At 34.0% G+C, this 17,178-nt stretch overlaps 1 protein-coding gene across 2 annotated transcripts in view; it reads right to left on the bottom strand.

Annotated features, from left to right (window-relative positions):
- SIPA1 (Signal-induced proliferation-associated protein 1) overlaps nt 1-17,178 on the bottom strand; it is a gene marked incomplete at its 5' end in the record, with an annotated part of 160,168 nt that overhangs the window by 128,219 nt on the left and 14,771 nt on the right. Inside the window, 3 exons of one of the 2 annotated variants that reach the window (XM_051212471.1) lie at nt 444-5,657; nt 6,178-7,682; nt 9,786-9,875. In XM_051212471.1, the coding sequence (XP_051072657.1) occupies nt 7,275-7,574 (300 nt within the window). In that variant the 3' untranslated portion in view covers nt 444-5,657; nt 6,178-7,274. Of the gene's footprint in view, nt 1-443; nt 5,658-6,177; nt 7,683-9,785; nt 9,876-17,178 lie in introns of those variants that run through there. The other variant, XM_051212474.1, reaches the window with a different exon arrangement.

The raw sequence follows: 17,178 nt of genomic DNA, 5'->3' as shown, positions 1-17,178 counted from the left end.
AATAGTCAATACCGAACATTGCTTTATTCAATGTTCAAATAGAAATTAAACCGATTGCATAAAATGAATATTTAGCTTACATACTATTATGATAGACTAGATAGAAGAAGACATATTATATTATATATTATATTATTAGATCGATGATTATGCCTACAATTATTCAGTCTATTGTGGCATTTGTGCATCCTGTGCAGACCGACTCGATAGTGCCTTGGAGCTTGGTGTATACGAAAAATGGAATGAAATTTTAAAAAATGTGTGAAATAAGTACGTTTCCGAGTTTAGAAACATGATGATATGTAAATAGTGTATGCATAACATAGCTAGTTAAGGGTCATGACCCAATAAAATAAGAATTTATATATATATATATATATATATATATATATATATATATATATATATGTAAATTCAGGGTGCACAAGTGCTTTACAAGCTCTATGTATTTTACCAACCAAATACTATCGACCATAGATTTTCGTATTAAACGAATGACATTAATTGTGTTACATAAAGTTTTAGTGAAATTAAACAAATATGACTGTTGTGTATAAAAGTTGGTCAACTGAGAAACAGAAACAATGACTTGGTTCTTTAATGATGAATTCCTGTCAATCAACAAACAATGTATTCGATTGTAAAAATATATAATCTAAGTAAAATAATTTAACTAAATACCTCCTGGATAGGCCTATTAATAGAACTTTTAAATTCACAACTTAATGATAGGGATGTCAGTGAGTTATTTAATTACAAAGAAAGATTTAGTGCAGAAGTGAGTTAGCTCAAGTTAACATAGACCACACGATCACAGTGTTATACCTTACTAGTAGGATTTTAATACGGGCCTAAGATATTTACGGATTTAGGAACAAAAACGTCTGAACTGCTCTAATACAATTGTTTTCCTTTCAAATCGGCAACAGTCATTTACACATATCACATCAAACACTCTGATGGCTAATACAGGAAGAAGACAGATTGCGAGAAACTTGATATTCGAAGTAGAAGAAAAAACATAAGACGAATTGGTACAACTAAAACTACAGTAGAAAGCCTTTGCGGAATGGAAGTATTGTCCTAAAATGATTTGCACTTCTCCAACTTTTGCTGTGTTCTTGCGCAACAAAAGTACCATTTTTGATCAAAAGAATCTGTCCCGATCTGAACGTTCGGTAGATTACCTTTCTTTTTTAGTTTTATCCGAGTTAATAGTTAACTGTGGTTTTGTCTTGGCTTATTATTCACCTTTTATGGTTTCTCACGTCAGAGCTGATTTCACTATATCCTAACGTTATATACTACTCGTTTTTATCCGTTTAGGGTGTACTGTTTTTTTTTCACGGTCGAAAACTTTTGCCGAGATTTATTTAACAACTTATATTTCGCCATGGTTACTAGGATCACATGTAGGCGACCTGGATGTCGTTTTGCTATCACACGTGGTATCCTGACTAAGTTGCATAAAACGTTGTCAGTAACCTTGAAAAAAGGCAGTTCTGAGACGGATAAACAAACAAAGGCATGCAGTAAGGCAAAAAAGAGGGTCTTCGACAACATAAGTGTTGATGGAACGAGTATCAACACTAGTGAGGATTTTCTGAAACATAACACTTCTGTAACATTGACGGTGCTAAACTCTTAGTAAATCTATCTGTGTCCTCGAGCACAGACTCTCCAAATGCAACTGTAGCCTTCAAGACATCTACTGTAGGCAACTAGAACCCAGTCAACAAGATTAAACATAAACGGACATAAATAGAGCAAGAACAAACATTGATGCAGAATAGTATGAATTCATATTATTTCGAGGTTTCTCGTCAGCTGCTTACAAACCAAAATTGTGATAGAATTTTTACATGGAGATAGTGTGAAACAATTGACATAAATGAGTGTAAATAACTTGATTACAATAATAACTATATATATGGTTTGTAAGCAACTGACGAGAAACCTCGAAATAATATGAATTCATACTATTCTGCATCAATGTTTGTTCTTGCTCTATTTAAATTCATAAAGGGAACCAATTGCATGAAATAAACGAACATCACAGAAAATGTTGAACAGCCCGTGTTTTATGGGAAAACTAGCTAGTGAATCGGACGTGCATTCTACCCCTAAAATTGTTGAACTAGTTAACAAAAAACACAGGGATCCAGATCGTAATTTAAATGCCTCAACGTACAAGAAAACTTGGGAAAACAGTCACAGTTCGCGATGATTCTCTCATAATCACGAACCTGAAAGACAGATCTGAACTTCACCTCAGTCTTCAGGATAAAAACGACAGGATGCTTTGGGAAGAATTAAATAGGAAGCTTAAACTTTCCAAAATTAAGCACTTAAAGGTAACACAGCTTACACAAGGGAGAAACATCAAACACGATCATCATCTAAGACTTCGTATAACATTCACTAACACTGTTGAAGTAGAGGATGTTCTAATGGTCGATCACTTGCTGAATTCAGAAGGGGATATTAGTATACTGCCTGAAATACCATATTTTAGGTGTAATCCCAGGAACATCCCTAAAGAATCTCACGAGTTCTTTCGCAGAAGAAACATTATTGTGCGAGGTGTCCCATAAAACACGGACACTGGTATTCTAAAATAGAAGTTTATAAAGTAAACCTTGGAGCTTAAGAACGTATTAAATAAACAAATGGTATGTTTATCAAAGAAGGGAAGGAATTCTAGACCCCGGCTAATTAGATAATCTCTTCATCTTCCCAAATGACGGCTGTCACTCCCTAAGCATTTCGTGCCAGAAGACGCTTTACCAACTGGAACCCACATGAATCTAAACAGGCCCCATGATGCAAGCATTAAGCACAAAAGCACGTTTGAACTGACTATTCCACATGTGGGCTGTCAAGAACGTAGAAAAATATAGAAGGTACAGGGACTATTATCCTGTATAGGTGGGATGCCTATCTATTCACATATGGCTTATTCAGACAGACAGAACGAGGAAGCTCACGAGTTTCAAATCAAAACCATAATCTGCTACACATGAACGCTGCGAGTATACCGAACAAAATGAACGAGTTCCGTGAACTAATTAACATTAGTAATACGCATCTAACGGGAATATCTGAGATATGATCATCCTCTTGAACTAAAGACCAGGAGATGGCAATACCCGGTATGTCTTTGTTAAGCGAAGACCGAAAAACAGGAATGATGGGCGGAGCCACCCTGTACCTACGATCGTGCTTGGTAGCACATCAAGTGTGTATTCAATAGTTTATCAAATTTGGTAAATCTGTATGGTGCTTAGCGAGATTGGCTAACACCTCGAGATGTCCAGTTGGAGTCATTAACAGGAAGTCTACTGCTGACACCGAGTACGACAATCGTATGCTGGGGGGATTATCCCTCTCTATTCGCCTAGGGATACACATATCCTAGTTCTAGGAGACTTCAATCTTGCTAAAGTTAATTTGTTGAACATATGTACATTGGAGGTGACAACTCTACTGAAACTCGGTTCTTTAACTTCATTTAAGATTTTGGACTAATCGAAAATGTGAAGTCGGTAACACGGTGAAGAAACAGTAAGACACCGTCACGCTTAGACTGACAACTTCCAGATCCTGGCTCCCCTGAGAAATAGTGATCACACCGTCATAGCCCTGAATTTAATCAGCAAAACTGGGCTAAAACATCCTAATAGCAAAAGATGTTAGAATTTTAAACGGTTGGATGTATCAGCTTCAAGGGACAATCTACAGCAGGTGGACTGAGAAATCCACCCTCAACTTGATATGGATGCTCAGTGGGATTTTTTTACTGCACGTGATCTTATGTGTTAAGAAAGTGTCAAGCAAACAGTCCCCGAAAGTTACAAAATATGACCTTCAAGCACATAGGAATTTAGTGAACTAAAAACAATGACAAACAATCAGAGGGAAAAAGTTATGGGGGAAATCAGATTAGAAAAGAATATGCGGGCGGTTAAAGCTCCTGAAAAGATTTTACCAATTCTAATAAAATTTAGTTGTTCTTGTGATCATCTTAACACATTCTCTTTTTCGAAAAGCTTTCACTCTGTCTGAATTACGTATCCTCGTTCGCCGTCGCTTGCTTGTTAGTGGTAAAAACGTTTCGGTAGGTTCTTGTGATAGTGCTTCTGTTCCGCTTTGTATCAGACTTGGTATTTGTTCTGGAATTTTACTACATCAGGGAGGTTGTCCAAAGCTTAACTAGTTCTTTCTGATGGCTCTTCTACGTTTCTGGTTCCCATGGCACATCCATTTTTATCCTTCTACGGCCACTTCAAAGATGACTCTTCCTCTCCCAAAGTTCTTTTGTAGGTCTGAGGTCATGGATATACACTACTGACATTGTCTTGCGTAAGATGTCATCCTGTTGACCTTCCTTCCTAGTTAGTTTCATTGCGTCATTTGCTGTCCACAGCTTCCATTCTATTAGTGCTGCCGCCTGTGACTTTTGCTGTGAAGCTCTATTGTTAGTACTCCTGTAAACGGGTAAGAATCGTTAGGTGATTTCTTTCACAGCCCACATCTCTCTTAGCTTTTAAAACAGCATTCTTAAAATTGTTCACAAAACGTCCAGCCTGTCAGCTAAATTGTAGATCAAGTTTTTACAAAATGCTATACGCCAGACACCTCACATTTTTTACTGACTAAACACCCCTATTAGCAGTTTTTGGCTCGAAGTGTAGAATATCGGTACATTCGGAAAATACACGGTAGAGGTGGAAGATAACACTGATATGATTTTGACATTCAGTACCGTCAGACAGACGCTCTATTGTGTTTAATAAGTAATCACCCGAATACTAACGAAGATTCTGTTGTTGCTGTGATTGCTACCACAGATTACGCAAAAGATAGTTTCATGAATACAACGAGAGTCCTTCCTATAACGGCTTTCAAAGTAGCAGATGCCACACAAAGAGAGTCAGAGCTTCAACGGACGATTTAGTGCACAGCTAGTGGAAATCAACAAGATGAGAGGAGGATGGAAATTAAATATAAATCAACTGTGGTCGAGAGTTAAACGTAAGAAATTTCATTTAATGGGTGAGAACTAGTACGAAAAACGCAAAGATTTAAAGGATGTGAAAGGATATTTGCCACTGCAATCGGTTTTTCGACAATAAACTTATGAAACCGGCACTCAAAAATGCTTGCTTTAATAATAATATATTCTGGAAATAATAATTACCGAATTCACTCCAGTTTACAGGAATGACCAGTAACAAGATACTAGATTACGTAGATATTTTCGCGATGTACTTAGTACGAAAAATTTGAGGATACCAGCCACCGACTCATGACGATATAAATGAAAATGTTCATTACTAAATTTAATGAGTTTCAGTGAAATCTGTATAACTTTTTAAACTACATTCTAAACCATTACAGTAGACAGATCGATCTATTCAATCTGTACTTTATGAAAGAAATGCGACAGCGTAAAGATAAATTTCATTAAAAATAACAAGGGAATATTAAATAACGATGGAAAATTGCATCGACAAAGCGTAAAGCTAACAAAATGACACTGAAAATAACAAAACTGTACAACTAAAAAACACCAGAAATCGAAAACCCAAGATAAATACATACCCTAATATGGACTGTTAAAAAATCAAACTAATATATAGCATGAACCGATTGATGTTAGACCACTATTGAAAACCTGGAAGCACTGGACGGTCAAATATTCCTATTGTGGGACTCCTCAGCAGTGCGCATCCACGATCCCGCTCGCGAGATTTGAACCCAGGGCCTTCAGTCTCGCGCGCGAACACTTAAACTACTGGACCACTGAGCCGGCATCCAATGGTGTTAGTGTCTAACCTCAACCAATCCACGAAGTTGCGCGACCATCTTCCATTGTATTGAGGTAGACACCTGTTTCAACCGGACACAGATTAGCTCCACTGGTCACGGCTTCTCACCAGAACTCCAAGAATTTTCTCACGAAGCTAGTCACTAGTGAGCACATGGTAATTATCAGTATAGGGGTTGTGGAGATTAAGTAGGTTAAGCGTTCGCGCGCAAGACTGAAGGCCCTGGGTTCGAATCTCGCGAGCGGGATCGTGGATGCGCACTGCTGAGGAGTCCCACAATAGGAATATTTGACCGTCCAGTGCTTCCAGGTTTTCAATGGTGGCCTAACATCAATCGGTTCATGATCTCAATCAAAATTTAACAATCTCCACAACCCCTAAACTGATAATAAATAGCAGTAACGTAAATTGAACGGGAAGAAACGAATCTCAAAGTAATCAAACCTTTCAGTGTTGTTATTAACTCGACTCTTATAAAATTCACCTAAGATACAACACAATTTCAATGTACTTTAAATATAACAGGTCATATTTTCGTTTATTAAGTCAGCGACTGAATACTAATGATTGGATGAATTACTTGCGCTAATAATACTGATCATAAAGACAATTAGAAATAAAAAAATTATAGGTTTGTTAAAATTTGAAAATGGAGAGATAACCGAAAATTTCAGGCTTTCTAATCAGACTATGTTGGAACTTTCAAGCTTAGAAAATCAGTAAAATGTTTGAAAGGTATGTTTAGTTTCGATATATTCTGTGTAAACTACCTATTAATTTGATCAAGTGAGCAAGGCTGATGTTAGACACAGGTTACTAGGTAAAGGTGGAGTACCATTTGATGAGGTTCCAAGCCTTCATCGACTGAGGACTGAGGTAATTGGGACATGTATTAGTTATACCAAACCACTGCCTACTTGGACAAGTGTTACTGACTGGTGTATGACTAAGTTGGAAGAAAGACAGAAGTGGCCAAACCAACATACAGTATCAGTTCACGAAGTCATGGACCGTTGGTTTGAACCATTTTAGTGGGTGCAGACTGCCTGGTTGGAATCCATGTGATAACGGCGATCAGTGGTAGAAAATTTATGGGAACATCTCTCAGAATCCTTCACAACAGAGTAGATACACTTACTACTTAACTTCCTCCTGATTGTGTATTCCAGTATTCCTTCCTAAATACTTTTCCATTGTCTTTCCGAGTCATAGTCATTGCTACCATATTATTTCAGTCCGTTTTGTCATCCATCTTGTCAATTTTGTCTCTTCATATTAATTTAGTATAGCGAGTTAGGCCAAACTACAAGTTGATGATTTTTGTCTCATTCATAGACATATTATTTTCCACTCATTATCAATAATTATCAATTTAGAAAAATAAAAAAAGATTCAATTATTATCCATCTGACAGATAAAAAATAATAGGAGAGTATATACAACTTACAGTTCGATTCTGGCTTCCGAAGCCCATGTAACAAGTGAAAATTTTCGATTATTATTATCTTTTATACTTTGTTCTAATATTACCCATAATGGATTAACTGGTCGACTAGATGAATTCATTATCACAGATTGTTCAGTAGAATCACATGGTAAAACAACACCACCATCCAACAAAGATCCAACACCACGATAACCACCATTACTACTAATACTACTTATATGACTACTACCTAGTGAAGATAATGAATAAATAGCAGAATCATGTTCAACATTTTCCGACTGTAAAAAATTATTCATTAAATGACTTCTTTGCTGTGTTGAAGTATAACCATAGTCTGGTGTTAAAACTGATTTTAATAGAGATTCTGCATCTGCTAAATTTCGACGTTTCAATAATGCAGAAGCCTAAAAAACGTAGAAAAATATGTTTTAAACAAATAAACAAGTAATATAAATATATATATATATATATAGTTTCAATAATGAAAACAATAGTGCACTGTGTGTAACAACACAGTTCATTTAGTTATTTTATATGTATTATTTCAATAGAAAGAAATTTTTCGTCACAAATTACCAATGTGTTTGTTTATTTATTTGTACACATAAATATTGGTACAAGGGGGCACAAGATACATACGCATCACACAATAATAATGAGAATGGAAAGAGATAAAGAATATAAGGTGCGTGTGAAAAGAAAAAAAGAACAATGACGACCACAAATTAGTATATGGTAGTGAAATAATAATAATAAGGGAAACAGAAAGGTACAATCAGAAAGAATCCTTTCAGTTAAAGAAGTTACGGTCACATTTTATGAAGTAAAAGAACGTTACAGCATGATCGCCATTGGCTTCTAATCTGAGACATATCTGATAATGTCTCTAGCCACTGTGTTGTACCATCTCTAGGACCCCAACCACAGAGTCATGAAAGACCAATAGAAACCAGTTCTGTACAGCTTTCTTCCACATCATGACACCATGTCATACACTGACCATCTCTCCACTTTTTACAACCAGTCCCACTGTCGGCAAATAATACAGGACATGGAAGTCTCTGCGACGACATTCGTAGAACACGTCCAAGACACCAAAGTCGATGTTTCAAGATAGGGACACCAATTGGATTATCTTCCCTGCGCCCGAACACACGATGCCGAACCTCTGCATTACTAACATGGTGTTACCATTGGATGTCAGCAATCCTTCGGAGACAACGATGACCAAACACAGAGAGTTGTCTAACATCCTCGACTCGGAGAGTCCAGGTTTCACAGATTTCTCAAATTTGATGAGATGACAAATATCAATGTGTACTATATGAAGTTTACAAACTCTATCGCATACGACAATTTCAAAGCTGTTTTTATGTACCAACTAGTTGAATGAGAACAACACCAAAAGTTTATAAGAGATCCTATTATTTTATTTTACTACAGTCAAGGATGATTTATACAATTGGGATATCATCACATTGTCAGGTTCTATGAATACAAAAATTAACAGTACTAAGAAGTATTATACAACATTTCTGAAAGCTTACTAAATATTAATATTTATCATTATGTTGATTTTCTTTTAAGGCAGAAAAATCTCTCTTCCAGTATTTTTTGTCTTTTTTATTTTATGAGACGTATCACTTGAACTATCGCTGTAATACTCCTCGTCCAGCTTTTAAACATTATTCTAGATATTGAATGATTTAGCTCAGAATCAATCGTAATGGTACAGATGTGTTCACTTTTTGTTTCCGATTGGACCTCAAGTTCTGAAGCACTATTATACTATTCACTCCTTAAATTCATTATTTGTTCCCGAAGCATATTGTTTATCCCCGTTACTATTTCTAATATCCTGACATTGGCCTTGATAATTTCATTTCTGTTTATGTTGTAACAACTTGAACTCATGAATAAACGTACCAGAAGCTAAGTTACTCATAACTGACCAACGATAAAAATTGCTGCTCATGTTGATATAAAAATGTAAGACCTCAATGTTCTCATTTGGAAGAAGGATATTTTCGATGATGATACAATACACTTAGTTGAAAGTACTATAAATATCCAGCAATTGGGAAGTTGCATACAAATTTTATGTACAACATATGAGGTGTAAGAAGCTCTGAATTTATTACTGAAACAACTCAAATATGTATGACCCACGAGTAACAATCGTCAACTAGAAGATACAAACCAATAAATGAAGAAAAAATATTCACTTATTTATTAGGAGTGAAATCGATCTATTACAAGCTTACTAATAAAGATAATTAGCTCTTCAATTTTCGAAAAAAATACAGAAAATATTCGAGAACCTTTCGAGGTGTAAAATAAAAGCGAACATTCCACTTATTCATGTTGACAGTTTCTTTATTTCAAACCTACATACATACATCAAATTTTCTTTTGTTTTCTTGATAAATTTTCAAAGAAAACCCCTTGGATCGAAAATCAAATAACAAACAACTTTTAGAAATTAACAGAACACAAAATCAACATACCAAATTGCTTTTGGCTTTTCGTATGATAGGTGATGAGGGCTTATGGTGTTTGACATATATATCTAAGGCTCGTCGAAATGCAGATTCGACCTATTGAAACAGGTATAAACAAAACAGTAAACTATCAGTATAGGGTAGTGGATATCTTAATAAAAACAATAAACGCAAAAACTGATAATTAGAAATAATGAAAAAAGTCATGTTAGTAGGAAGTGAGCATATGGAGTAATTGAAGTTCCTTTATTCACTTAATTTTTTTCTATCCTGATAACCAGGCGATATAACTATGTATTATGAAATACAAAGTATTCATGGTAAGTGCTATGGCCTTAGCTATGCAATTACCAATTTAGATACCCTGACCTATACGACCAAACTAATGACGCATACACCAGTACGAGCAGCCTAGACTTCTGATTGGGTTTTTTTCCCGCCTAGCTCCCTGCCTGGTAAGTGCAGAACGCCAATCTCAGCCTCCGTGATACGAATCATATATTTAAAACATATTTAGTTTATATACAAGCAAAACAAGGCCACATCACACCATAAAATAGAAAATAACATTTGTACAAGATCAAGCTAAAACGTGGCCGTGATTGTGACTGTTACTAATAAATTCGGAATATCACAAGAATGGTAAATCGTATGATAACAGTCCCTAGGTAAAATAAAAGCTTATAATGCAAAGAACATGAATATACATATAATATAATTACTTAATAGTCATACAATAAGAATATATGTTTAATCCATACGTAATTCCCAACCGTTACCATTCATTTGTTCTCGCCCGGATAGAACACTAAGATTTATCCGGAGTTTGATAAGCTTAAATTTTATGATAAACTACAATGAACTGTGATAAATTCTTGAGTAGTGAGAAATATTCATTAACTGAATTCAGGTATATCTCTTCCTCACTCTAGTGCACATTCTATAAACAGATGCTGGCAGTAATAAATGAAAGTTTTTGCTCAATTTTTAGTATTCAATTCAAAAGCAGTTCAATCAACAATCATATTATAAATACCAGAACTAGAAATAACGAACAAGACACTGTGAAAAGATTTTTAAAAAACACTTGTCATTAAGCAACTTAATAGCCAATATTTTCCACATTATTTAACTAAACATGAAGGACACATGTACTGTGGAATCTGACACAAGTGTTTCGTTCTATTTAACACTTATTAGCTAGTCAAGTATTCTTGTAATTCAGCATTGATGTTCAACATTGAGACTTGAACTCATTAGCTTTTGCTTCAAATGCTCAATGAGTTATCTATTGAGTTACTGAGTTCAGTTAAACATTATTTCAATTCACATATAACAACATTTAATTCCAACTTAATTACTATTACTAAAATGCTTACACAATCTAATCAAAATTGCTTACAGCTTAAAAATGTGTTATACATAATACACAAATTTTTAGACATCAACAATGCATTTAATATTATTATTAGTTGTTGTCATTGTTGGTGTTACAGTACAGATATTTTCATTGAATTCAATTCATTCAAACCAAGGAAAAGGGCCCATTTAATTCTCTTTCTTAGACACGTAGACATAGATGACGTAAAGTATAGTTAAGGGATACAATGTAAAATCTTGAATAAATCGATTCAAATTAATATAAAATGTGAGATAAACAAATTAATTTCATAGAATCCATATAAAACAGAATGATGTATATAGTAATAATTATAATATTAAGTATATAGTAGTGTGTCCATAAATTTTTACGAGATATGATGCACCGAAGCAAAATAAGAAAAAAAATAGACTGACAGACTTAGGAATAACTAGTAACATATGAAGACATAAACCACATTAAATACACATAAACATGGACATTAGTATAAACTGAACTTTACGTAAACAAATGAAAAGTTGAATATGTAGTTGATAGGAATAAAAGAATGAAATATGTACCGTACTGCACTGATTTACTTGATGATGAGAAAGGTGTTAATAACCAGAAAACTAGTTTCGATGACACTGTTGAAATTGGATAGCTAACTGTTATAACTGTGAAGTCATTGCTGTTATATACGTGTCGACCCGATTGAGTTCACAGTTTACCTGGTTTTACTTGACAGTCGGGAACTACTTCAATTCCTTTATCCTATAGCTTCAATACTAGAAAACAAGAACCATCACACTAACCAGGAATTAAAGTGAAGTCACAAAAGACTGGTGCAAGTGAAGATATAAGGAATCAACAAGAAAGTGTCTCCAAACAAGGCACAAAATCACATCATCATATCACACCATTCAGTATGTTACGAATAACTTGGAAATAATAGTTTGTATATCACTGTCATCAATTTTTCCATTTAGGCCTACTAAATGTCCCTGTAACTCAATGCATACTGTCATCTTAATGACACCATATATATTTCTTGTTACAATTAAAATAATTAGTTTTCGTCACCTATTACCAATATTTTAGACAGTAATAAGATTTAACGATAAACATTTTATCCTATACAGTATAACGGCGAAGATATTTTGTTCAATTTGCTTTGTTCTAACTGTCCACTTTGGCTGTTATTGATCAGCAGTGTTTCTGCTCTTTTCAAATATCCTGGATTCAATGTGTTCGAAAGATTACCAAACACAAAATCACACATTTGAAGATTTTCGATGTATTCATACAATTGTGTTTGTATCTATTGTACAGCACATTTAGAAACCACTGGAACACTTTTATTTGTTTCTTAGAATTTATTTAAAACAAGTATTGGTTAATTAAATTTGAGTTATAAGGTATGTGCAAGTCACTCAATTTGGTCTATATAATAATGAACTTATATTCAATACAGACAAGAACACGTAAGATTATCCTTTTTTATTTAGAAACATTATTCCCACATCAATTTATTCGGGAAGAAGTATGGAAATTATTCATGGTATTCTACAAGAACAAATATTTTAGGTGACATGTTCGTGTCTTTCATGAAGAAAATAATCCATTTATTTTTGAAATGATTGGCGAACATGTCGTGCTATTCGGACTTGACATGAATGACGTTAGTTACTATTTAGCGATTAATCAATAGTACATACATTTCAATCATAAAGAAGATCGCTCACGGTCGGAATAGAACAGTGGTAATACCTCTGATTGTGAAGCTAGATGACACTAGAATGAATCAGACGGAGGACATTAGTTTCTTAAAACGTACACTCACACTTCGCTGGCAAGTACCAAATAGCACGAAACCTAGGTTCAGAGCATTCTATTAACTTCCCCTAACCACCTTACATTTCCCAACTCGGCTATGCTTTGAAGAAATGAGGGGATATTGCAATAGAATTCATCGATTAAAAGTAGTGTGACAGAAAGACATGTTATGGGCATAAAACTAATCGCAAATGTTTGCGGATAACGACGAATATTAAATGATCACTGTTGAATAAAAAAACAATCTTCTGTATGAGTTTTTAGAATATTGGACTTAACAGAGATATGCTATTGCAATATCGTACAATACAACCGAACATATATTGAATATAGTACATATTAGCAACATGGCACTGATGACAGATAATCTCTCGACAATACTACACTATGCATAAAAACTAGACTCATGATTGTATATGTTGCATTTTCTTGGGTTCCCTATAATGGTGCCAGGATTTATAGTTTTTAAATAACATGTAAAACATCATTGATTGTAATTATTAGGGTTGAAAAAAAGAACAGAATGTACTACTGATGAAAAGACACAGAACCAAAGGCCATTCGCCATGATAAGATAGACAGAAATAAGAAAGAAGCTATTTTTACCCATCAGCCAATGCAGATCAGATATCAGTGTAGGGGTTGTGGAGATTGTGAAGTTTTGATAGAGATCATTAACCGATTAATGTTAGACCACCATTGAAAACATGGAAGCACTGGACGGCCGTTTCGTCCTATTGTGGGACTCCTCAGTAGTGCGCATACACGATCCCGCTTGCGGGATTCGATTTTATTGATTTTATTTTGGATTCTATCAAAACCAGTACAGTAACACCAAAAAAATATTTTTATTATTATTACATTATTTATAGAACCATGTATTTGACTATTTGTCCAAATGATTGAACATGGAAAAAAATATCCAGAATCTAAAAAAGTAAAGACATTTAAAACACTTTTCTCTTCAGCTATATAAACTTATGAATATCAATTAAAGTAAGGAGATTGATGAGTAACAAGTTTTTATATTGTATATATATATTGAATGTCCAATCACTGTTTTCTTTTGCTAAATTCCAAAATGGAAATATGATAGACATGATTTGTTTACCTCGTACACCGTATATTTTCATCTAGTTTTTGGAATATTACTGATTCAATAAAGAATTCCAATATAAAATAAAATGTTGATGTTGGCAAAAAATGGCATTTCATAAAAAGTTGTTCGAAAGTAAAAATAAAGCAGAGTAAGAATAAATGTGACTTATAGGTATCAATACTAAGATTGGACTTGATGGCTTTTCAAACAAATTGAACATTGAGTAGAGAATTAACAATAAATATATTTTTTACTATAATTCAATGAGTAGAAAGATTTTATTTCTGATGTTTCGTGACTTAATGTAAGCCATACATGTTTAAACTTGTGTTAATTTAATTTCAGTTATTTATTTACTCTGAAGAATTGGCTTAAATTAGGTCACGAAACGTAAGAAATACAATTTTTCTACTCAATGGGGTATAACAAAAAATGTATTTATTATTAAATGTTATATTATTTTTCGAACTTGAGAAAGAAATTAAGACATGTGTAAGAAAACTAGCTAAAATCATAGAATGACGATTAGGACTAATGACTATTACTTAAAGGTGTTGTGTGAACTCTCATACAGTGTGCATTTAAGTTAATTTATCTTCATATTATACTCTATTTGAGTTAAAGAAGGAAAGAACTAGTTCGTTTGATATATTGGCTGTCTAGTATACATTTCCCTACTACTCGTCATTTCAAAATTAAGAACAGAAACTTGTTTTCTATTTCTTGAACTAATTCAAATATGGGTCAGTGGATGACTGAAGTTCCATATAAGAAATTATCTTCCACAGAACTCTCAAATGTTCGTCGTTAGGTAGATGCTGAAGACTGTCACGTTAGACAATAACGTAGTGTAAATTTAAAATTATTGTTGACTAATCACAAGCGATTATTCATGAGAAAATACATACAAACGATCCCCATCATAGTCTTGACAGTGAGAGACTCTGAAGACATCCTTGTTGCGTCTAATTAGTTTACCCACAGTCGTTGCTCAATTGCTTGCTAATATAACAACATACATACACTTTGCTTATTGAAATAAGGCTAACATATTTTGTTAAAACTCATAATTAATTTCATCTTCGCTTCAATCAGTAGAAGAATAGTTCGAAGCCACAAATATATATAAATATATAAATAGTAGTTTAGGCAAAGAGTTAAACTTCGATATTATTTGCATATCGCAACAACACAACAGACATTTCACGAATTAGAATTTCAGAATTTGATTAGAAAGCTTAATCGTTCTGTTTATTAATATTTCGTTAAAACGTTAAAAGCTTAATTGTGTAGTATTTCGTTAGTAACTGTTGCAGAGTAGAAAATTTTATGTGTGTGAGTATGATGAAGTTATTAACGAGATAATAAAAATAAACTGGTGATTGTGAGATTAACAGATTTTCTGAAGGAAACAGGTAATTAGCACCTGTCAGTCAATCGTTGCTTTGTATTTTACATCTTAATAAAGTGTCTGGAAGCAAGGTTGATTAATGTTGCCTGACCCTATAATCAAAGGGAAACAGACTTTATCTTGATCACACACAATCATGTCACAGGTCATAGAGGCTGAGGAGTTTTTTCAGTTACCTTAAGAACCTCTGCCACAGAGAAAAGGTGATATATAGCACTTAGAAGAAAACTTTCTTGTCTTTCTATAGACGGGGGACCGTATAGCTACGAATCCCCATTGTTTATTTGAAGATTAATGTGTTGAAATGAACGTTTGTAGACTCCAAATAGAACAGATGTGAATTAAAACTAGATTCTTGGAAAAATACGTTATCTTAATAAATGTCATGTTATACACTGACCTCGCAAGAGATAGAACGGCTGCCTTCAGTTTAACACTTAAGCAGTATTAAAAGTTATATAAGACTTGTATGTATTATTATTTTCAGAAGGAATATATTCTGGACTATGCCAACGTATGTTCACAGTGAAAATGTCGCTCTGTTCTATAGTGCCATTTATAGGCTTAAACACTAGCACAAAACTAGAGTTCATAAGCGGAAGTTCATTGAATATAGTTTAATGAGAATCAATAGTTTAGATGTAATACGTAAGTAAACAACAGATTGCACGTCACAACTTGAATATGACAAGTTTTTTATTTATTAATTTGAAGGAGTCAACATATTTCAAAAATTAAATAAAACCCAAACTAGTAATAAATAATTTTCTGAGAATAAATACTAGTGTTAGAAACAAGTGAAAACTATAAAAAATACACAAGTTAATTCGGTCATTAAATGGATAAAACAAAAGAGAACTATATTATACATCGAACATTTCAGATATAAAATTTATTGTTCACATTTAAATAACTAATATCCTGTTTTAAACACACTACGTCGGGAATTGGAACCAGATACCAAAAGAATGAATAACAAATGGAAGGGATCGCCCAGGTTAGAGTTCGATAGAGAATGCTAGCCAGTGGCTTATGCTCCTTTAAGAGGGGTGATAGGCGTATGTGTTTTAAACTTGAATATTTATCCTGAAGTATATTTTTATAGAACATAACAGTATATTCATGATACAACTTAAACAAAAACACGGACTAATTCATAATTCATATTGGCGATAACCTAACTAATTACGTTTATTGTCAATTCATTAAAACAAATATCAGTCAGTCAGTCAGCTACAACGTAGAACCAGGCCCACATATGCATCGGTCCAAGTTGCCATACCGCATTAGCACAACAAGATGAACACCGGATTTATAGGAGTGGTTAAGTCAATGGTGATAATATATAAAAGAAAGACTGTATATAAGTATATAGTACAGGAAGAAAGATTTAGTATGTAGAAAGAAAGATATGAAACGATTTTAATCTCTTATTTTAAGGGAAGACAGACAGTGTATACACCGACGCCATTGTGATCGATTCTGAGCCATGTCAGCCAGAGTCTCCAACCATTGGTTGCGATAGTCACGCGGACACCAACCGAGTAGTCTGCATCTACCAACATGGCTCAGACCAGAAGTTAGTGTCTTCAAGCAATGATGCCACGTTTTGGTTTGGCCGTGAAACAAATATACTTATTAGAAAATAGAATATGAATTAAACTATAATACATATTGGCAAAAATTCTTAAGG

Source organism: Schistosoma haematobium, chromosome ZW (assembly GCF_000699445.3).
Source record: "Schistosoma haematobium chromosome ZW, whole genome shotgun sequence".
Lineage (NCBI taxonomy): Eukaryota > Metazoa > Platyhelminthes > Trematoda > Strigeidida > Schistosomatidae > Schistosoma > Schistosoma haematobium.
The sequence above is the reverse complement of the archived record's forward strand: the minus strand, read 5'-3'. Positions and strand labels throughout refer to the sequence as shown.